Raw genomic sequence first — 24,623 nt, forward strand, 5'->3', positions numbered from 1 at the left:
TTGCCTCGCAACATATTGTGACAGGGACTATATCTTCTACGTACGTGTTTACATTTAGAGGTTTATTGGGTGGGAAAGCGAAACAATGTGAAGTGTTGTACGCTTTGAGGGAACCACAGTGACAACCTTAACCATCCCATCATCTTTGAACACGAGTTAATGGCATCCCCTGCCGGGCCAATAAGCCAGTGCAACACAACACAATTCTTACCACTTCCTGTTTGTGAGTCTACACATCGGGCAAATCACAAACCGATTTTGCAAAGCAGAATGGTCTCAAAATGACAACATAAGCACAGTGCTTACACCCTGACACAGATAAGGTATGTAACGTTACGCTGGACAGCAGCTGATATACTGTCACTACACTGTGAATGCAAAACTGTTAGGATATGTACATTTCCTATTCTAATGTACATGAACCTGTCACTGCGGAAGACAGGCAGGTGCAGTCATTCATTTTAACATGTTTCTCTTCTGACTGTATCCTAGTCGTATTCTTGTTTTTCCCCCATATAATATGTTGCTGTGAAGTAACGTTACTCTACATGTTTATCTCTTACGTGCTGTCATTGCTAGCTAGCGTGCTAGTAACCGGTATTACGTTAACATTACCTGCATCAACAAACAAGCGCTCAACAACAACATGAACTCTCAATATCTTATTGTTCCTTATTAAATAATTTGCTTCAGTAACGTTTTTTTTAAACATATTGAACTAAACTAACAAATAATTAGTGGTTATGAATAATAATAAATAATGGTTTTACCATTTTTTACATGGTACCATATCAATTAAATTTTTACTATAGGATCTGTCAAATTACTACTTGCTCAGTTACAGCTCAGTTTGATTGTATTTGTATTTTACAGAATTATTGTATTTTTCTGAAGTTCCTTGTAGTGCTATGTTGATGTAGTAATTGAATATGGCAATCATTCAGTTCCATGGTATTACAATATAATACTATAACATGCTTAACATGGTACCACCACATTGTCTTGTAAGATTGGTCTGTGATTTAATTCGAGATTTATGGAATTTATTGTGTATTGGAATCTTGGGTTTCATTTATAGCTTAGGAGGCAACAAAATAACTGTTCAACAGGTCTCCTTCAGTGTTTTGGCAGCTTGCGGATCAGTAATGAGAATCAGCAGACTGCAGATCTGCTTTCAAAGCAGAGGAAAGAGTAGGGAGGAAATTCTGCTTCATTTGAGAGTAATTAACTTAGAGCCCTTGTTTTATTCTAAACACTTCTTGTAGCCACAAACTGATGCTGAGGCGTTTGTTCATCTGCAGATCTCTTTCTCTTGTCTGTTGCAGCGGGGTGCACCATGCCGAGCTCCCTCCTGTGGGCTGTTGATGTGTACGGGAGGGTTTATTGCCTTTCCACAGCTGGACAGCAGTGGGAACATTGCAGCGATGCCCACTTGGAGTTCAAGCGCATCACAGCTGTGCAGCAGTGCTGCTGGAGCATCGCATGTGACAACAACATCTACCTGAACGTCCATGCCAGTGATGTGCCCACCCGCTACCAAGAGGAGACGTATGAAAACCAGGTGTGCTTAGTTAGTAGCAATATACAGACTGACATGTAGGTCAATATATATATATATATATATATATATATATACATACACACACATACTATCATTAAAAAGTTAGGGGTCAGTAAGAGTTTTAAAAAAAATTTTTGAAAGAAGTGTTATGCTCCCAAAGGCTGTATTTATTTGATCAGAAATACAGGAAAAAATTTTATATTGTGAAATTCCTCAGAGGAAAATTCCTCATTCTGATTTGGTGTTCAAGAAACATTGAAAACAGTTGTGCTGCCTAATAATTGTGTAGAAACTTTAGGAAACTTTGATGACTAGAAAGTTCAAAAGAAAAGCATTTATTTGAAGTAGAAATTTTTTGTAACATTTCTAATGTTTTTACTGTCACTTTTTGACCAGTGTCCTTACTGATTAAAAGTATATGTTGAAAAAATATATATAAATATTACAATTTGTTCACTCACATTTATTCAAGGTATATGAAAATGTTGTTACTTTTTATTTGATGTTTACGCCACATTACAGTCATTAAGTCATTCAATTGAAAAAGGTTTTTCGAAACCAACATGGATACAAAGAGTATATTCATTGAACTTTGGGTAACACTTTATTTTACGGTGTCCTTGTTACATATGTTACATGTACTTACCGTAGGCGTAGTAATAACGGTAAATTATGCATAATTACATGCAACCAACCCTCAAACAAATCCTAATCCTACCCTAACCCTATAGTAAGTACATGGAGTTACTTAATATTACTCAGTACTTAAATATATTAAGTGTAACCGAACTTTGCACATGTTTTAAACTAGACTTTATTGTAAACACTTTTTATTTGTCATTGACCCTAGAGCACCTGATAGTGAATAAGACTCACTGTGTTTCCTGTTCCCTCTCAGAGGTGGAACCCTGTGGATGGCTTCTCGGACCGGCTGTTGCCCAGTGACCGCTGGCAGTGGAGTGATGTCACAGGGCTGAAGCACCAGCCTCTGGGTGACTTTCAGCTGCCCTCTGACAACTGGGAGTGGGAGGCGGACTGGTACGTGGATGAAAACTTTGGAGGAGAGACCACTGAAAAAGGGGTCAGTATTGATGCCTTTAAGAGGGTTTTGGGGTCAATATATTGTTTTTTTTATTTTTATTATTATTATTATTAATTTAGTGCTATTATGTTCAGCAGAGTGACAAAACTTGTCACTATATATATATATATATATATATATATATATATATACTTTTATATAATTTATTCATACATAAAGTATATAAATATGTATGTGTATATACAGTATATACTGTACACACACACTCACACACATATATATATATATATATATATATATATATATATATATATATATATATATATATATATATATACACACACACATATGTAAACAAAATCTTTTTTGTTAGATGCGATTTGACAGCACTAAAATTAATGTATTAAAATTGTCTAAAAAACATGCACATGTTATTTTACTTGCTGACCAACTTCAGGTAGTCTCAGGTTCGGTACCACGATGTGCATGACAGCTTTCACTGTGTTTCGAACTACAATGGCAGTCTGAAAGCCCCCTTAAACCTAAAAGAGAGCTCTCACTTGCTTTAAGCCATAACTGATCTTCTGTGTGCTTTCAGGGATGGACATATGCCATTGATTTTCCAGCCACTTATACAAAAGACAAAAAGTGGAACTCTTGTGTGCGTCGCCGCAGATGGATACGATACAGAAGGTACAAGGCACAGGAAACATGGGTCAAGGTTTGTACCAGTACAAAGGTTTTGAGAGCAATTATATATCTTATCTTCATTGGCTGTCTTAACGTTGATGAAAAACTTGTCTCTGTGTGTCTGTGAATTTTATATGTGAAAGCAGATCCCCTCGGAGCAGACGGAGTCTCTTCCTGACCCATTTAATGACATCACTTGTGGTGGTTGGGAGATCACCGAGGAGCCCAGAGGGTGTTTGGCACTGTGGGCGGTCTCTCTGCAGGGAAAGGTCAGAACTTAGTTCATTTCAGGCTTACAGTATGTACCATGTCCAACAACACCCTGTGCACCTGTAATTTATTCATTTTTCAATTTCATACAGAGGCTACAGTATGCATTATTGGTTCTTGGAACACAGATAAAAAGTTGAATCACGTCCATTTATCCACGAAAAGGGATCCAAAATTTTTGTTTGTACATTCGAGCAGGTGTGGTTCCGGTGTGACATCAACCACCATAATCCTGAGGGCTCCTTTTGGGAGGAGGTGCCCGTACCAGGGGAGGTGGTGCAGATCAGCTGTGGGCCGGGTGACCTGGTATGGGCCGTCCTGTGGGAGGGTAATCTGATGGTCAGAGAGGGCATCGGCAGAGATTGTCTCAATGGTGAGTGCTGTGGTGCAGTATATTCACTTTTGCCAAGTTACTATTTGTAACCTTAATAAATGTTTTTGAGTAGATAAAGTATTTCTGTCCCCTGTCTATATTTAATAATATTATTATCAAAGGGTCATCATGGGTCACAGTGGAGTCGCCAAGCCCTGAAGCTGGAGCTGTACACGTAGCTGTTGGTGTGAATGTAGTGTGGGCTGTCACTAAAGATCATAAAGTAAGTCCTATTGTAATTTAATATAGCTACACTTGCAGATAGAGTTGGGTCCAAAATCTGAGACCACTAGTAAAACTACTTTTTCCAACTTTGTTTTTTTTTATTATTATAAAAAGTATATTATTCATATTGTGTTATCCATACTAGAAATTTAGCAAAATCTTAAATATTAGATATCAAAAAATTAGCTTTGCCATCACAGGAATAAATACATTTTTAAATGCATATAAAAATAGAAACAGTTGTAATAATATTTCACTATATTAGTGTTTTTGCTGTATCTTTGATCGAATAAATGCAGCCGTGGTGAGCATAAGAGACTTCTTTCAAAAACATTTAAAAAATCTCACCAACCCCAAATTTTGAACTGGTTTGGACATATTTTTTTGTTTTGATTATTTATTTTGTTGTTACTTAGCTTGTTTTTCCTCATCTTCTCATTTCTAATAGGTCTGGTTTAGACGGGGTGTGAATTCCCATAATCCTTGTGGCTCTGGTTGGATAGGTATGGTTGGAGAGATGGTCATGATCAACGTGGGTCTCAATGACCAGGTCAGAGATTAGTAATGTTCTGTCTATGGTTTACCTCATTAATTCCTGACTCTAATGTACTTTTTCCATTGAATAAGCATATGGGTGGTTCACCCTTAAAAGGACATGACATGTATTAGTGCCCATGCCCTCAGGGCAAACGGCTTAATTGTTTTCCTGAGGTAAAAAAAATATTTTCAAAATTTCAGGCACTTTTAGGGCCCTTAACATACTCAACTTTGCACATACTCAACATTGAAACTTTGCACACACATTGGAATCATCGGTCATTATTTATCTGAAGTTTTTTTTTTGTATTTTTTATTAACCTTACTAATTATAGAAAACTATATTGTCAGTGCACTACAAATAATCTGGTTCAATGCCTTTATTTTTGTAATTAAACTGGACACGTCAAAACGAACGTTCTTTCACTCATCCATTTGTCCTGTTGTCGGCAGACTCAAGTGCATGGAGTATGTCAGAAACACATGTTTTAATGGTACAAAGACCAAGGCAAATTGGGTTCATGTCATGAAAAATCTCAGCCAGAAAATAACAGCATAAAAAACTTTCATATGGATCAATGTATTGATTAAATGAAAACATTATATGAAAATGGAAACATATCACTCACAAATGTACAAATATTGGTCTGTTAAAATAACAGATATTCTGCTATATTCATGTATTCATCTGATTATGTGTCTCTAGTGAGAATTATAAGTGCTGAACCCATTTCAGCAGTTATTACACTGAGATCTCTGAAGGTCGATGTGTCTCTGTGTTCAGGTGTGGGGTATTGGTTTTGAAGACCGGGCGGTGTATTTCCGTCAGGGTGTGACTGCCAGCGAGCTGAGTGGGAAGGCCTGGAAGGTTGTGTCTGTACCCAGAGATAGTGACCGTTCCCATTCAAGCGCCAGCGCTAGCAGCCTTCAGAGGTTAGTTAGCTTCAGTCTTTTGCCTGTGTAGAATAGATATGTGTATAATGTGCAAAATGTGTTGCATTTAAAAAAAGTCACCACCAGGTGGTGTAAATCATTCAAGGAGGACTATTTGCAGTTAGTACACTTTGCAGTTTGCTGTCTTTCTTTAAAACATTTCTGCACACTTAAGCACTGACCAGCCTTTATCTCTGAAAATAACAATAAACTGACAAAATTCTTGAGAAAGATGTTCTTTTACCACCAAAAGTGGACTTCAGTACTGCAACTACAGTCCAACAATTCAGTAATTGAAAAAGTGTATTAAAGATGCATTGTCATAAAGTTTTCACTAAATGTTATGTATTCTTTTTTAAAAGAATGTATGACAATGCAATGTATTGTCATATGTGAAAGAAATAATATTTATATTTTTCATTACATGTCAGGTATTCTTTTTTTTAAATAGAAAATAATATTTATATTTTTTCATTAAATGATAGGTATTTTTTAAAGCGTTATAATGACAGTTTTCCCATTGAGTTCTTATTAGAGGGGCTAGAAAGATTTATTTATTTATTTATTTATTAAGAAGGATTAGATTATTTAATTAGATGTTCTCTTAGTAAACTGGATTGATGGATATTGAAAAGGGCTTTGGCATCACAGGTTAAAATGTACAATTATTTGAATGCTTTTGACTATTTTTGATCAATCAAATGATACAAAAGTATCAGTTATATAAACGTGTCTCGGTGATTCCAAACTTATGGTATTGTACATGTTAACATTCTGTGTCACTACACCTCGCAGCGCTGGTTGTTTCTTTGGTGGTGAGGTGCGTTTGGAGTCCCAGGCATCAGTGTTGAGTGATGCGGACCCTGAGACTGAAAAAGCTGTGGGTGGAGTTGTCCCAACTCCTGAAATGGGAGACAGCCCTAAACCACGCATCCCCAAAGTGACCAGTGACAGCTTCATCTCTGAGCTTGTGTCTGATCGTGAAGGCCAGATCAGTCGTCGTGACGTCCCCCCAGCTGGTCCATCTATTCCCGAGGAGGATCACCCAGAAAAAGAGGTAGAGGACAGGGCTTCCCCAGCCCAGGTTCTGTCTCCTAGCCAATCAGGTGGGCTGAACCCTCAATGGAGCAATGTGGACCTGGAGGAAGCCCAGACGCACCTCTCACCTGGACCTGGAGTAGACGCAGCTGATACCTGCAGCCTGTCCTCTGTAGCAACCTATAACTTAGCCCTAGAGGAGCCTTATGGGCCAGATGAGCATCCAAAATGGGCCTGGGTCAGTGGCGGGGGATGTTTGGTCGACTGTCACTTACAGCTCAACTGGTTCCACTCATCTACATCCACAGGTCAGCTTGGTCATTTGTGTATAATCTGTGTAATGGAATTGGATGATTCACTTTGTCCCTGACCGTGTCAAATGTGATTGTCTCCTCAGCCCTGAACTCCTCCATGCAGGCCATGTCTCTCTCCATCACACCTGCTCAAACTGCAGCATGGCGTAAACAGATATTCGAGCAGCTCAGCGAGCGCTCCAAGAGAGAAATGGAGAATTTCATGCATTATGAGCAGGCCGTTGAACAGGTAGTGCTCACACACCAAACGGTTCACCTCATCTGATCTTTGCATCAATACTAACCAGTTTTGTCATGTATCTTTTTTTGATTATATCCAGACCGCCATTGATATAGCAACAGTAAGTTTTCATACAAGTGTTCCGAGAGTTAGTCGGAAATCGGAATAGTAAAAATAGTTGATAGTCAAAGCAGTCAGTTACTGTCACAGTGGCCCTCAGCTAGGTAGAACTGAATAGTTACCCCTACAAAATGTATCATTGATAATTCACTGTGTTTCCTGTCCTTTCTAGTCTGTGTGGGTGAAGAAAGGCACCATGCAGTGGTGGCGAGACTGGAAGCCTCATAAATGGGTGGATGTTCAGTTTGCATTGGAGCAGTTCTCTGGAGCAGAGGGCAACAAGGATGGAATTCTGTTTATCTACTACACCTTTAATGATGAGAAGAAGGTAATCTTACATACAGGAGAAGACACTTATGTAATAAAAATCTATGTTTATTAATTTTGATGGCATTTATTCTGACTAAAAGATCTATTTTAACACATAGTTTTTTAAAATGTACATATGCTTTTTCTCTTCTGGGAAAACGTACAAAAAAATATTAATGCCACAAAGGTACAAGCCCTTGATTGATATGTCCCACCAATCTTCATGTTTCAATGGGAAACCACTGTTCAAAAATATGGGGTTTTAGTTTTATATTTTATACAAAATTTTAAAGACATTAACACTTTTATTCAGTAAGGATGCATTAAACAAGAGGTTCTCAAGTTTTTTGGTCATACCCCCCTATAAACTTTTTAATAATTAAAAATTTCTAACTAATTTCACTAAAAATCATATGGAATATACCGGAAAGATTTTTTTTTAATTAAAAAAAGCCTGCAATAGTTTCACTTTGTAATGTTGTTGAATCATTGAAAAATATAACAGTAATAAAGAATAATAGATCAGAACATAACTTTTAATTGAAATAACAAATCATTATTTCAGTGATGCTTTAGATGAGCAGTATATAATCAGTGGCTGCACTGACGCCGCCTCATTCTTGTACGTCTTGTACATTCTTGACAAGTCAACGGTCTGAAGAAGAACACTTCAGTGGAATTGGCGTTCGTGCCAACCGCTATTCACGCACTATTTCCTGTTTATTTATTCTGCTGATCTCCTGCGCTCCCTTCAGTACTTCACTTCTTTCAAAAACATTAAAGAATCTTACCAACCTCAAACTTTTGAACAGTGGTGCATCTACACAGGAAAGACAGCTGTGCTTGTAAAGTGATTTCATGTAGTATAGATTGACACATTTGAACAATTCAACCTCTATTTTGCTTTGATTCTTTGTCCAGTATCTCCACGTGTTCATAAACGAAGTGACAATCCTGGTGCCAGTATTGAATGACTCCAAACACACATTTGCTATCTATACAGCAGAGCGAACCAAACAGAGATGGCCCATCCGCCTGGCTGCTGCCACAGAGCTGGAGATGTATGACTGGGTGAGGAGAGAGCTTGAATCATTGGAAAAATGTATACCAACAACTTGTGATTTCCTTGCTGTTTGACTGACAGTTTGTTTATCCCATCAGCTGGCTCTGCTCAGTGTGTCCTGCTGTGACTCTAGAGGTGTTCAGGGCCCTCCCTCGAAACAAGCCATCTGGTCAGTCACCTGTAAAGGTGACATCTTTGTGAGCGAACCAACGAAAGAACTAGAGGCATCTCCCTACCCTACACCATGTGATCAGATGTAAGAATCAAATGATGGATTGATTTTATGTGAAGAAGTGTATATGTGAGATTCTTCAAATAGGGGACCACATCTGTATGTTTTTTGTTTGTTTTTTTGCAACAAACTTCCTACTTTTAAGGATTATAATAGCTTTAAACTTAATTTTATAAAAGTCTTCAAATGTTCCATTGCCAGAATTGAATTTTTTGGGCTTGTCTCCAATGTAAACTTTTAACTATTTATCTATCTAAGAAGTTTTAAAATCAAGCAAATCTCTAATGCACTTTTCCCTAATAATATTATCACTAATACTGCTGTTATTACCAGCACACCAAGCAAACTTTATGACTAATGGAAAAGAAAAGAAAAGAAAAATAATTACCATCATACAACATCAGAAATCCACATCATCACCTAATACCAAAATGCACTTAGAGTTTGACAAAAAAGCCATTTGCTAAATGTTGAACATAAATGAAACATATTTTGAAGATGTCAATTTTTTTTAATGTTTTTAAAGTCTCTTATGCTCACCAGTTATGCATTTACGATTTAAAAGATTTTTATATTAATATATATCTTAAAACGTAATTTATTCCTGTGATGGCAAAGCTGAATTTTCAGCATCATTATTCCAGTCTTTAGTGTCACATGATCCTTCAGAAATCAATTTGTCTATTTGGTGCTCATGAAACGCTTCTTATCATTATCAAAGTTAAAAACAGTTGCTGATTAAATATTTTTGTAGAAAACGTGATTTTTTTCAGTATTATTTGATGAATAGAAAGTTAAAAAGAACAGCATTTATTTAAAGTAGAAATCTTTTGTCACAATGTAAAAGTCTGTCACTTTTGATTAATTTAATGCATCCTTACCAATGAGAAGTATTTAATACTTTTATTTGGTAAGGATGCATTAAATTAATCAAAAGTGATAATAATTAATTACTTTGAATTAATAATTTTAAAAAAAATCGTACTAACCCCAAACTTTTGAACAATAGTGTATATTCATCAACCTGTTACGTCTGTCCATTGTCTCGCTGTTGCCATATAGCAATGAATTCATGAATAGGCAAAAAAGACTGCTCTCAGAAAAAAAGGAAATCAAAATCTTTGTTATCATGGACAGGTTCTGGCGTCAAGTCGGAGGACATTTGCGTGTTATTGAGTCCAACAGTCTTGGTGTGGTTTGGGGGATCGGCTATGACCACACCGCCTGGGTCCACACAGGAGGCTATGGAGGAGGCTTCTTTCAGGGTAAATGCATCACTTCTCTTTCTAAACCAATCATTTTTTTGTGTATTTTAGTAATATTACATGTTTATCTCACACATACAGGTTTGACAAGCAGCACAGATAACATCTATACACAGACTGACATGAAGAGTGTTTACATCTATGAGAACCAGCGCTGGAATCCTGTCTCTGGTTACACTAACAGGTTAATATAGACTAGAACATGTTTGTAATCCAGAAATGTTCAGTATGCTCACTGCTGTGCCTCACTGTTTCTCCTCCAGGGGTCTCCCTACTGACCGTTACATGTGGAGCGATGCCTCCGGTCTGAAGGAGTGCACTAAAAACAACACTAAACCACCCTCCCCCCACTGGACTTGGGTTTGTGCCATTGTCCATTTTCTCCCAATACATAAATAAGTTGTCATTGAAATTGACAAGGAATGTTGTCTGGTTGCTTTTCAGCAGCAAATGTTTGTATGTGTTGATACTTTTCAGGTGTCAGACTGGACTGTTGACTATGCTGTGGCAGGAGGGACAGACAGAGAGGGCTGGCAGTATGCAGCTGACTTTCCTGCGTAAGTTATGTTGGCCATAAGCATTGCTGGTCTCTTTTATTACCTAGGCATGTAAACGCAGTAGGTTTAGTATTACCACGTGTGAGAGCGAGCTAACTCCTTTTTTTTGTGAATGTAACATTCGCCGTTCTAGGTCATACCACGGAAATAAAACATTGAAGGACTTTGTTCGCCGCAGGCGTTGGGCAAGGTATGTAACGCTGTTTAAGTGAATGTTTAAAATCGACATAAAACAGAAGTTGCGATAGTCTTTCTTCCCTACTGTGATGTTCTGTATATCCGAGTGAAATGGCTTCATGAACAAGAAAAAATGTAGGGTGGAACTTGTTTGGATTGTTTGAGCATTGTGATTTGCTATTGCTGTGACATCATGTGAGTGACAGGTTGTCCCGCCCTCATGCCAGTGAACGCATCATCAGAGAAGAGAAAAGATGTGATCGCAGGAAGTTATTTTGACTAAAGATTACGTGAGCACATGAATAAAAAATATATGTATTATGTGCACGTACATATCATTTATAATAAATATTGCAATATTCCATTAAAAAAAAAGATTTGTCCATTTAGATTTTTTAGTCAGCTCTCTCCAGCTCTGTTTATCATGGTATCTATTGTCCTTAGTGTTGGGAATTTTATCTATTTATTTTTTTATGTATCGATCTAAATGTCTTACATAGTTTTTTTTGTTAATTGTGCAACTTTTGTTATTTACTTAATGTAAGTGAAGGATTTTTATGACATACGTAAAAATGTAAAAAATAAATTAAAAATGTGGTAATTTAGTAATAAGTGATAAGTAATAAGTGTTGTTTTAGTATTCTGTTTAGTAGCATATATATAAACATTTATTTGGGATTATAAAAAAATAATTAAATAATAAAATAAAAATAATAGATTATAAAATTATAATCTACTTTTACTAAAAATTACTAAAATAACTTTTTTAATCGTTAAATTTGATTCTCTTGTCTGTATACACAGTGGATGAATGGCTTTACACATCACTGATAAACTTTTCAAAAGTGGGGAAGCTATAATCAATGGCAAAATATGTACTCTGATATATGTCTTCAGTATTGCTTTAAAGTTTGAGTTTAGGTTATTTTTTAGTAATAAATGGTAAAAAAAAAAAAAAAAAAGAAGAAGAAGACAATGAAAACATTTAAAAATGTAACCAAAAATAGCATTGCTTTAGTATTTCTGTTTAGTAACATATAATGAAACATTTATTCAGGCTTGGGGCACTTCCTCAAAATTACTAAAAGATAGTTTTTTTTGTAATCGTATATGAATACTCTGAAAAATATGAATACATGAATACTTCTTTCACCTTAGAAAGTGTAAACTCACAACAACCGGCCCCTGGCAGGAAGTCCCGCCTATAGCGTTGAGTGACATAACAATCCTACCTTGTGGGCCGAAGAGCACAGTGGAACAGGTGCCATTATGGGCCATCAGCAACAAAGGAGACGTCTTGTGCCGCTTGGGTGTCACCTCACTGACACCTGGGGTAGGAGCCAAGTTCCTGATTTTCTAGACAACCGCTATTTGGTTTAGCACTCAGTAATTTCCATGCAAATGTTGTGCAATACTGTATATACAATACTAAATACTGTACAAACTTATTTAGCATTATCACTGTGAGAAGTTTCCTGGAATGATAATGAATAATCCTGACTAATGATTTGGCTTGCTCGCAGGGGTCCTCATGGTTGCATGTGGGAACTGACCAGCCTTTCAAGTCGATTTCCATAGGTGGCGTTCACCAGGTATGGGCCATCGCTAAGGATGGCTCTGCGTTCTATAGGGGCTCTGTGTCCGCTCAGAACTTGGCAGGTGAGGGAGTAACCTATCACAAACCCCATGAGCATGCAGCAATATACAACATTTTAATGCAAGTCATTCCTGTCATGCTGATTTCACAGCATTGCCTGTGGTATTTCTGCAGCAGCATTAGAAAGGTTTGATCTGTTTGCAGGAGATTGCTGGTACCACATCCCCTCTCCAACCGGACAGAAGCTTAAACAGGTGTCAGTGGGCAGGACGTCTGTATACACAGTGGATGAAAATGGTACACCTATACACATCATACTGATAAAAAGGTGTTAATACTATAGTGGTGACTGGAATATAGTGGTGACACTTTATCATAAAAGTATTTTTAATGTGTTATTTATGCCTTTTAATGCATCTTATAATGCATTGTATGGTCTATGAATAATTGTAACCACAGATATAAAACATTATCCCCCGGTTTCACAGACAACGCATGTCTGTGTCTATTTCTGTCTTAAAATATGTCAGTGCCATTGTTTTGTTTCTAAGGCACGTTTATAAAAGCTACTTAAATGTCCTGGTTAAACTAAGGCCTAATCCTGGCTTAATCTAAGCCCTGTTTGTGAAGCTAGGCTTTTAATACTTATCTATTTACACCTTTAGAGAATATAATGCATTAAAACACAAACAATCAATTTCTGATGTAACAAGGAAACTTTGGTTAAATTATTTATATATATATATATATATATATATATATATATATATATATATATATATATATATATATATATATATATATATATATATATATATATATATATTTATATTATATATATATATATATATATATATACACCTATCCTGAATACCTATATTATGCATTATATGCATTATAAAGGCTTTATATATATATATATATATAAAAAAAAATTTTTTTACTTTTATTCAGCAAGGACACATTAGATTTATCCAAACTGACAGCAACAACATTTATAATGTTACAAAAGATTTATATTTCAAATAAATGCTGTTCATTTGAATGTTCTATTCATCAAAGAATCTTGAAAGAATTGTATCATGGTTTCTATGAAAAATGGTTTCTTTGCCATTAGAGGAATACATTATTTTTAAAATATATATTAATATAAATAGACTTCTTTAAATGATAAGTAATATTTCACATTATTACTGTTTTTACATCAAAATTAATGTAGCCTTGGTGAGCTTTTTTTTTTTTAATGGACTTTTAAATAGTAATGCATATAGTTATTATGATAATATAATACTGAAAATAATAGGACATAGATCATCATCATTGCCAAAAAATAATAATAATAGTAATCTAGAAGAATCCATGCTTACTGTGCAGTCTAACGCAATTGGCAGTGCTATACATGATCTTTCTTTAAAACTGTCAAATAAAAATGGCAATAATTGCTATAGTAGTTATTATATGTGTGGTTTTGTATGAGCAGGTAACCTGTGGTACAGACATGGTGTGACCCCCAGTTACCCTCAGGGCTCATCATGGGAGCACATCTCCAATAACGTGCGCAAAGTGTCCGTTGGACCTCTGGACCAGGTCTAGACCATTTCCTTGTAACTAGTTGTTGCAGCCTAACTATTCTAGGTTTTCTGCTCTGCTAAATGCCAGATGCGTGTGTCTTTCCTAAGGTGTGGATCATTGCAGATAAGGTGCAGGGCAGTCACAGTTTGAGCTGTGGCACTGTGTGTCGCCGGCTGGGGGTGCTGCCGATGGAACCAAAAGGACACTCGTGGGACTATGGCATTGGGGTGAGCACTGCTGATGTCATGTTTATGTTCAGTACAGAACGGATAGAAAATAAGAAATGATCTGTTTCTATCAGGGTGGATGGGATCACATAACAGTTAGAGGAAATGCCACGGAGGCACCTCGTATCCTGATGCCATCCCTGACCGACAATGGAAGCAACCGAACGGCAACACGCAGTCCACTGCAAACCAGTGACCGGCCAGAGATGAACGGAAACCCAGTGGGCTGTTAGTCAAACAGCTGAGCTCTTCATGCTAACCGTCTCTACTCTAGCCATAAATTGTTTCCTTACTGTAGCGCTTCTGTTGCATAGAGCGGAGTTAATCATTTCCACTCAAAGAAAATCATTCGTCTCAAGTTCCCACACATGTAGATGACTGTGTATTTTGAATTCACATTCTCCAGTTGGCTTGAGCAATTAGTTTTTCTTGTTTTGAGGGCTCTCTTGGATAATGAGGCCACTTCCAGTAATGCCCTCTCCTTTTTAAAACTCCCATCATTCGTCATTAGGTTTTATTACATGGCACTTTTGGTTAGATGATCTCAATTTAATGTTTGTCTGTGGTCACATCAAGAATGCCCATTAGCTTTTATTTTTTGTAATTCTTTATTTGAAATCAGGGGCATTAAATACAAAAATGTCACAGTGTAAGCTGCTGAAGGTCATCTACAAGCATTTTATATTGAACATCACACACAAAAAAACAGTTTTAAACAAACAGCTGCGTCTGGGATTTTGCAGCTCGGCTCCAGTGTCGTAAAAGATTCTGTAATACTTTCATCAGCTGCTTGTATCAGGTTATTGGTTATTTATGGTTCTTACTCAAAGCTGAGACAGCACAAGTGATACTGTACACATACACCACATTTCCAAAGTTCGGGGTCAGTAAGAATTTTTTTTGGCTTTTATTCAGCATTCAATTGGCCGAAAGAGAGTTTCTACAGATTTCCATTTCAAATAAATGCTGTTCTTTTGAACTTTCTCTTCATCAAAGAATCCTGAAAGAAATCTGTTTCAGGGTTTCTACACGACATTAAGCAGCACAACATTGACAATATGAAACAATGTCACTTGAGCACCAAATCAGCATATTAAGAATGATTTCTGAAAGATCTTGTGACACTGAAGCCTGGATCTGAAGGCTGCTTCATTTTCACCATCACAGGAATAAATTACATTTTAAAATATATTAAAATAGAAAACAAATTCTACCCACCCCAAAGTTTTGAATGGTAGTGCAAGTTCGGACACTTTAGCTGTATTTAGTTTTGGCTTGGCAATGTGAAGTCAATTTTGTGAAACGTTTCTTTTCTCAGGATGTCTGCATATTTCATTCATAGACGTGTATGTGGTATAATTCTGTTAAAAGGCAGCACAGATTTCAGAAAGTAACAGTATTTATACTAAATCTTTCCAAATGGTTTTTATCAGAATGAATAGTTAGTTTTATTCCAATTCTGCTGTTATGTTGTATATGTAGATGTATAAATTTGGATTATTTATGAGTAATAATGGTCCTAATGTGAAACTGCGTCAATTGTGTGACATCCTTTATGGGCATTATTTAAGGTTGCTTCTGTACATATAAAGAAATGATATGCAGACATGAGAGAAACTATGGAAAAAGAAAATGATAATACAGACAAATAACAGGGTAAGGACAGTGGAGTCCTCTCAGTGTCATATGTGCATGGTTCGTGTCCTCTTCAATAAATATGAAATCTGTTCCACAGCTTTGCATTTTTAATGAAAAGCTTACCCTTTTAAAAGGATAGTTCACCCAAAAATGAAAATTCTGTCATCTGTTGCAAAGCTGTTGGAGCTCTATGACTATTTTGCAGAACACAATGAAAATCAGGGGGTCCGGTGTTGTTTTGGACCCCATTCAATTTCACTATGGACATCTTTTGTGTCATTTTGGGTGAACTACATTAAGAACCAGTAGATTATGTCTCTTCATAATCCAAAGGGTCACTAGCTAACAATTAAGATAGATGATGGCAAATGACATCCAAATGAGTCTATTTATGGGCCAGCTTTAGCTTGTAAACTCGAATGGATCTTTTCTTGAGTCTAAAGAGCTGGTATTCATCATCATCCATGTAGCGTGCACAAATTTACACCTGTCATTTAGTGCTCACTGAGTCTGTTCTGTGGCAGTGTGTGTTAGCTGCCCTGACTGAAGCTGTGGATTTGGCTCAGATAGTTGGACAGGTCTTCCTCTCCCTCCTCTTGTAGATGCTGCTGATAGCACTGGAGGATCCGGGAGGCGTTAGTCTCCATGTGACTCTCGGCGTGAGGCATGCAGGCATTCGACATGCCCAAGATGATGGTGGTTAAGGCCTTGATGTAATTCTTGGCTAGCGTGAGAGTCTCGATCTTGGAAAGTTTCTTGTCTGTTTTGACATGAGGAATGGTCTCCCGTAGGGCCTGAAAGGCGTTGTTGAGTTTGTGCATCCTCTGCCTCTCTCTCTCGTTGCTCTCCAGCCTGCGGACGTTGCGTTCCTTAGCGTTGCCGTGCTGCCGCCTGCGGCGCGTGCCCACGCGGGTCCGACCATGCCCCTCGTCCCTCAATGTTCTCCACGTCCCACCCAGCCTCACGGACGCCTCTGAACCCTCCTGCTCGCTGGAACCTGGCTCTGTTTCCAGCGTAAAGTCTGGGTCGTCCTGCTCTTCCCAAGACTGTCTGCCCCGCTTTGACCCCTTTCCTTTGGACTTCATGCTTGACTCCCCCACACCCTGGTGTAGGCCCTACAATATTATAATTCACATTTGATTTGAGGAAATGAACATGCAAAAAAATAAAATCATATATCAGAATAAATAGCTTTAATAATGTGGGCACTGAAAATGATATGCTGCTGCTAGCCTATATGAAGAATAATGTCTCAAGTGCTCTCTGTATACTTGATAAGCTTAAAATTGTTTTAGCATGAGATTTGAAGACATACTTTTGGATAATGTGTCATATTTATGCCTATTGGTAGCATATCATCCATACCAGCTCTGTTCAGTAGTTAAAAAATATAAACTTAAAATGAAATTGATCATATTAAGCCATGCTGGTATACTAGATTCATCAAGTGAGCAACATCATCGTCACTACACGTTGTCGCTGCTGTCTTATAAGCTGTCAATCAATCATCCCTGCTCTCGGGAGGAGAAAAAAAGTTTTGCTTACCTCAAAATAAATTTCCACCAAACTCGAGATGATGTTTGCGCGATAAGAGCCTTGCGAAGAGCGATAATTCGTTGACGTGAAGCGCTGTTGTCGTCCTGGCAGCCGCAGTCAGAATGAAATGATAACGGTCACGCGCTCTACCTGTTGCTGCTCGATGTCCACGTAGCGCTTTTGTGGCCAATCAAAGGAGGGATCTGTTTCTTCTCGAGTCACCCATGAGCTGGCAGAAGCATCGGAAGTAGCGATCTGAAACCGAGTTCACGCTTTCAGATGATGATAAAAGCGGTCTGTGATACTGCAGGTGCTATGCACTGCATGCTTTTATTTTAAAGCCAATGCAAATCGCATACTCTGGTGCACTGCATTAGGAGACTTTCTACTTATAAACATTAATACGTTTATGTAGCTTATATTATGATATTATTTTGCAAGAAAGAAATATGCAGACATTACAATGGTGTGTTTCCTGCACATGATTGAATTGATAGGTTTTACTATTTCCATGGCACTTTATCAAGTTAAAACGCAGTGTAATATTTGCCTAGACCTTTGCATGTCAAACGGTCCTTGCAATACATATCATTAGGCACTTTTCAGAGCTTTATTTTACTGTGATGTCTTCTTGTGCTATTTGGAGACTATTCATATTATTATATCATTGTACTTTTCTTGTATTTATTTCCCTTTTTGACATCAGGATCTTCACATCCAGCATAGGTTAATGCAATTATTCTAAACCAAGGGAACATATATTACAGGAGTTGCTTGTACTTTTCTTTACTTTTTTTTTTCTTTTTTATTGGCAGAAAAATTATAGATTATAAATTTACTTATCTCTCTCTCTCTCTCTCTCTCTCTCTCTCTCTCTCTCTCTCTCTCTCTCTCTCTCTCTCTCTCTCTCTCTCTCTCTATATATGTATATATATATATATATATATATATATATATATATATATATATATATATATATATATATATATCTTTACAGTCTATGATATATATATATATATATATATATATATATATATATATATATATATATATATATATATATATATATATATATATTTTTTTTTTTTTTTTTTTTAGGATAAATAACAAGAAATAAACTGGTCAGAACCATGGTTGTTTAAAGAACAAAATGTTAGAAAATAAAAAGTCCTTTGTGAAACTTATAAACTCTTGGAACCTTTATTTGTACAAGTGTAGATGTGTGCAGAGAACCACCCTTTTCATAAACTGTAGCATCAGACAGATCAAACACAGACTTGTTTATTTTGTACCTGAGTACAGCAAACCTGTTCTAAGTGCATCAGCATTAAGATCAGTCCATTTTGCTCTTATTCAAATTATGGATTGTGATTTTAATTGTGTTTCATGAAGCACAAATAGAAACCAGTCACCATTTTGATGATAGGATATGGACTGTTGATCTTGTCACATAATATAAAGACATTCTAAACATGGTGTGGAGCAAACAGGACATTCTCACAGTTTCTGGGAACAAGTACATTTGACACCTGTTTAACTCACAGCAGCTATCAGCTCAAATGATCCCTCCCCCACATCACTGATGGCCTTGGTCAGGCAGCGTTTGGACGCAGGCTGGGCAAGACTGACTCCCTGCTTCGGTCTAAGGGCTCAATGCCGAGGCTATGGAAACAGTTTCTATCCCAACACTCAGTTTATTTAGTGTGGAACCTCCGGTATACACCACTTACACTGATAACAATCTGCCTGTAAGCAAAGAGCTTAGGAGACAGCCTCATACAAAACCATGCTCACAAAAAGGCATAAAAACTAAACACAACTAAAGAACACCTGAACATTCATTCATGCAAATCCACCCAGGTATTCACTTTAGTAGTAGGTTGGTTTATCAGCACTTGGTAGTACTGATATATACAGTATACCGCAACTTGTATAGTTTACAACTGTACACCATTGTGTTATATTTCAAGATAACTCTTTGATTTGCATACTCCACACAGAGGTAACTTTAAAGTCCTGCTCACATTTCCCTTGAGTAAATAAGTCACTCATTAGCAACCACATGCTAAGCGCTACATTCTAGTCAGGGGAGCTTGTGAGATGTAAATGACAAATGAAAACATTGTCAAAAACCTAATGGGGTGTTTGATGAGAACTTAAGGTGATAAGGAACCATGCACACAAACTATTTTGATTAGTAAACAAATGTTTCATTGCTCAACCAAGGCCCAAAGCTTACAGCTGGCTGACTTCAAGGCTAAATGTAAAAATAGCTGTTTAAACATGGAGGCTTTCTCTGCTGCTCTGCACACCTGATGTTTCTTCACACAGGATAGTGTTACTTTAAATGAAGCCAAAGGTACATTTTTGCTCTGAATGAATGCTGGTTTGAAGGGTTAGATGATGTTAGCTCTGAAAACTACTGATTAATTAAAGGGACTCTTCATCAAAATGAAAGTTTTGTCATTTACTCACCCTCATGTTGTTTCCATACCTGTATGATGTTGTTTTCTTCTACTCGTAGATCACAAAAGGAGATATTTAGCTGAATGTTCACACTGCTCTCTATCGTATAGCAAAAATGAATGGTAATTATTGTTAATTATTAAATGGCAAAACACAACATTAAAGTAGGCTATATTACATATAGAAAAAAGACCAAAAGACACCATTCACTTTCATTGTATTGAAAAGAGCAACGTGAACATTTATCCTATACTGTATCTACTGCATCACACGAGTTTGGAACAACACGAGGGTGAGAGCACATAATGACAGAATTTTAATTTTTGGTGTGAACTATTCCAAAAAAATATCTGCCGTGCTTCATCTAATTGTGCTAATAATGCTCTTTGTTTTGCTTCCTCACAATTCCATTACTATTAAAAAAACAGACCAGCTAGTTTCAGTGCTTAAACGCATTTTTGATATCCTAATCTCCTCTGAAATGTGAGCAAATAGATCTTTTTTTTTTAATCTATCACCCATTGATGTCATACTGCCACTTATGTCATCACACGTGATCTGACTGGCCAGAATAGCAGCCAGGAACCAACGCATTACAGCCTGACTCACGCAGCATCATAAAAGGGTAGATTGGGGGACAAGTCAGTTTTTCCATGACCCAAAAGCCGGTCAGACAAGAGAGGGGGAAAAATACAGCCTGTTATGTCCGTTTTCAGCTTGAGCAGATGCTAAGGAAATGCTACATCAGTCCACATCTTTATAATGCACATCTATCTATCTATGTTAGTATATAATTAATAAATAATAAATCATATTAGTATAAAATAATAATTTAATAACAAAGCAAATAATGCTTTAACAAATTATTTTCACTTTTCCGATGAAGATCACTTGCAAAAAAATAGTTTATACTGTAATATGAACCATTTAGCTCATGACATTTTGCAGACCATGCAAACCATTAATAACCACTAATAATGAATCATAATAAACCATGCCTGAAAAGCTGGTAAACACTGACTAATCCTGCCGCTGTAAGGGGATGCCTCACAGCTTCAGAGGGCATGAATTTGTGCAGTAGGTGTCTCCACCTGCTTTGTAGAGTTGGTTGTTTTCTTGTTAACGTGGATGGTGTCAAAACAGGAAATATTGTCTTCGGCTGTACACACGTCAGCCTCTGTGCATTACTTGGTAGCGGTAAATATTTGTATAGCAACACAAGATCTTCTGTTAAGACGCTTCTTTTCACAGGAAACCTGTAAAACCACTTCTTGATCTATCATTCAGCACACTGTTGGAACCAAACAGGCTTTACACGATTTTCCTAAAGTTCAGTTGTAAGTGGTGCTCAGTGGAAAATAATATTAATGTGTGTTGGTTTCCGCTTTGTCTTTGACATGAACGTCTGAATTCAAATGTATAGTGCATCTGAGGTTAGTAACTTGCTTCTTTGAGAGGAGAGGAGGTGTTGGTCTGTAGGAGGAGCATCAAGCCGTACTGTCCTCCTGACACAGAGGGAAAATGAAAATGGCTAATGTTTTAGATGGGATGCTACTAAATGATGCCTCAGTGTAGAGGGTGAAACAAATTCGAAACCGGATTTCTTCTCAATTTGAATTACTGAGAAGGAACAATGTTTTCAATTAGAGCAGTCATTCCCAACCTGGTTTCAGAGACTTTAGATTTTGGATTTGCTTGTTAAACCTATAAAATAACTTATTATTAACTTACTTAATATCAGAACTATTAGGAAATATTATGACTTAAAGGGCTGTCGAGAAATCGAACTGGCTGAAATAATAGTTAATATTTATAAAAATGACTATTAAAGTAAAATGATTAGAGAACAAACTATGTGTGCATTTTGTGAAATTGAAATGGACGATGGAAAAGACTTTGTTTATTTGTATACAATGCAACTCTTTTTCCTATTTTCGTGTCTCATGCCTCAGCCAATCAAACCAATATTAAACTAAATGGAGTTATAAAATATTCATACTATCAATTGGGGATGCACGATATATCGGCCACCATATCGGTATTGGCCGATATATGTTCATTTTTAATGTTCTCTTAATTGGCCTGATAAGAAAATTTGCCCAATATATTAAAGCCGATAAATCACTGATTATTTCCTTCAGCTGAGACACTTCAGATGCTCACTGTTCACCATGATAGTATTGAATTGCTTGAAATATGATTAAAAACACTTCACAAAGAGGAAAATACAGTTTAGTGAAAGTCTTTCATAAAGGCTACATAAAATTATAATGAGAACATTATAATTGTGTGCTTGAGACATGGCTTTTAATGGTGAGACTTTTGTTTTTGTAATCAGGCTCTCAAAAATTAAATCAAAATTTGGATTTAGATTGGTCGGCTTTCAAATATAAAGAATTATCGGTTATCGGTATTCGGTAACCAAAGTTTTCATATCAGTGCATCCCTACTATCAATCGTTTTAGCTTGAACGTGAAAAAAATATAATCTCAAAAAAGGCCATTTTAATAATATTAATAAAATTAATAATGAATTATAATATGAATCAAAAGCAGTACATTTATGGTTTGGTGTCTATGAAGGGATACTTGAGCCTCACTGGGCTGTTGAGGTAAATGACACAAGAAAGCTTTGGAAGCACTGATTCCCACCATACATCAGTTTTATTAGGAAGTTGATTTGGTAAGCATGAAAAACAAGGGAAGATCAGAATCCTCAGGTAAACATTTTTTACGGATGGCTGAACATCCATGCAATCATGTGAAATGCATCAATTATTTTCTCTTGGCTTCTTACTGCAGTGCTTGAATAAATATCGAAGCCATGCATCAGCGAATGCGCAATAGGAAACATTTCCCCGCCGCTGTCACTAGGCAACCTTGAAACGGATGACTCAGAGAGCTGACTCAATAGGTACTGTGACGAAGTCAATCAAGAAACACACACACTCATACACTCACCATCTGTATGCATAGAGGAAATCTCTCAGTCGAGGTAGAGAACTAATCCCTGCTTCTTTACCTACTGGCTAAACACCTCTGTGTTGATATCTTCTGACAGCCTCCACCCAGCCTTCTCCACACCCTGTAAATCAATACAAACATGCACTTACTCCAACACTTTGTTGAAACAATTACTTTGCAAATAAACATCCAACATTAATTAGGTAAGCATTTTAGCTCATTTAATAAAGATGTATATCGCCTCATCATCAGCATGCAGTTAAAGAATTGCAGAAATGCATAGATAATTTTCATTGCAAGTTTTGTTTGTAAATCAAACTATTATTTTCTATGTAGCTGTTAAATAAAATATGTATTTTCCCAAAAAACTTTGAGGGTGGCTAACCCTGCAGACTAGCATTTCACGTTTTATTCTACGATATAAAATACATAAATTTCACCATGTCACCATGAAACCAAAATTAATATATTTTTAAATGGAATATTGCAGTGTTTAGGCCTATATTCACGTGCCCTGTTAATATTTAATCAAAATAGCTTCCCCTTTCACTTGCAGCAATATCTATTCTCTTCTCTGATGACGTGTTTACAGACGTGAGAGCGGGACAATCTGTCGCTCACATGATGTCACAGCAATAGAGTGACACAGTGCCCACTTTTTCAGCGCCATTGGTTCCGGGAGTATGTTTTCCATTAATTTCTCCCATAGGGATTTCAAAAATAATAATAATAATAATAGTGTAATAAGCCATGAAGCAAACCAATCAGCTATGAGTTGAATCATAACATAACAAACAAAAAAGTTATTTAAAAAAAATCTGAACAAAAAATACAGCAGAAAGGGTACAGCATACAGCATAATCGAATGGAAAATTATGGAGAAATATAAAACTACTCATTTAAAAATGTTGATTATATAAATATATACTGTATATAAAATAATACATTTTAGGTTTTATTGCAATAAATGCATATATATTCAAATGTTTAAGTATTTTGAGAGCGTAGGGAAACCAACTTGATTACGTCATTTACGGTGCTTCATGGGAGTGGGCGGAGCTAAAGAGTTCTTATGCCTCGTTTTGCTTGTTTTGACTCTCTGATTGGTGGAATTTTCGATACAGGTAATGTTGTTTTTCACCATGAATTCCACAGTTAAACACTATTATTAAGTTAACACTACAACTAAGTTGAAATAGCAGGCTAAAGGCTTCAACAACCCCATAGCTCACAGTAAGGCTGTTTATCGTTGAAAATCAATTTCCCTGTGAAGAAAATGAATAGAGTTTTTACTACCAGAACCCAATTGTTGCACTCTATAGCAAACCACAACTATCCAAGCAATACATGATTGACAAAATCAAGTCCCACCCTACATCTTTTCTTGTTTGAGAAGCCGTTTGCAACTTCTGTTTCATATCGACGACCTTTTATTTTGTCTTGAAAAAGGTGGTTTAGTAAGTGGCTATATAGGACTACAGAGGTTGAAGGGGAAAAATGTCAAGTTATATTTCTTTGTGAAGATTATCGTGATTAAGATTACCAAAATGAATCATAAACTTTCAAAAGAGCTTATTTTCTGCAATAACCCAAGTTGTAGGAAAAATCTTGCAGGAATTTTGTCGAAGGAACAAGGGTGGTGCTAACTTCCCTGCTGGAGAGTTAATATGCAAATTATCTTCTTAACCTGTTTTTGAG

General features: G+C 36.6%; 2 protein-coding genes across 2 annotated transcripts; one reads left to right on the plus strand and one right to left on the minus strand.

Annotated features, from left to right (window-relative positions):
- Nucleotides 1–220: 220 nt before the first annotated feature.
- Nucleotides 221–16,055, plus strand: tecpr1a (tectonin beta-propeller repeat containing 1a). The gene is made up of 25 exons (XM_081393436.1): nucleotides 221–323; nucleotides 1,326–1,561; nucleotides 2,460–2,642; nucleotides 3,202–3,324; nucleotides 3,440–3,562; nucleotides 3,762–3,936; nucleotides 4,059–4,159; nucleotides 4,610–4,711; nucleotides 5,483–5,631; nucleotides 6,427–6,977; nucleotides 7,067–7,212; nucleotides 7,496–7,651; nucleotides 8,554–8,703; nucleotides 8,794–8,951; nucleotides 10,065–10,192; nucleotides 10,274–10,376; nucleotides 10,456–10,552; nucleotides 10,670–10,749; nucleotides 10,883–10,939; nucleotides 12,085–12,259; nucleotides 12,450–12,585; nucleotides 12,728–12,820; nucleotides 14,004–14,110; nucleotides 14,203–14,322; nucleotides 14,397–16,055. Exons 2-25 carry the CDS (start codon nucleotides 1,337–1,339, stop codon nucleotides 14,553–14,555), a joined length of 3,597 nt encoding a protein of 1,198 aa, XP_081249562.1. The 5' UTR covers nucleotides 221–323; nucleotides 1,326–1,336; the 3' UTR covers nucleotides 14,556–16,055.
- On the minus strand, nucleotides 15,225–17,597 carry bhlha15 (basic helix-loop-helix family, member a15). Its single transcript, XM_081393437.1, has 2 exons — nucleotides 17,506–17,597; nucleotides 15,225–17,075 (listed from the first exon to the last, which is right to left on the minus strand). Exon 2 carries the CDS (start codon nucleotides 17,043–17,045, stop codon nucleotides 16,491–16,493), a length of 555 nt encoding a protein of 184 aa, XP_081249563.1. The 5' UTR covers nucleotides 17,046–17,075; nucleotides 17,506–17,597; the 3' UTR covers nucleotides 15,225–16,490.
- Nucleotides 17,598–24,623: the final 7,026 nt, after the last annotated feature.

Source organism: Scardinius erythrophthalmus, assembly GCF_964197995.2.
Source record: "Scardinius erythrophthalmus genome assembly, chromosome: 18".
In the NCBI taxonomy this organism is placed as follows: domain Eukaryota; kingdom Metazoa; phylum Chordata; class Actinopteri; order Cypriniformes; family Leuciscidae; genus Scardinius; species Scardinius erythrophthalmus.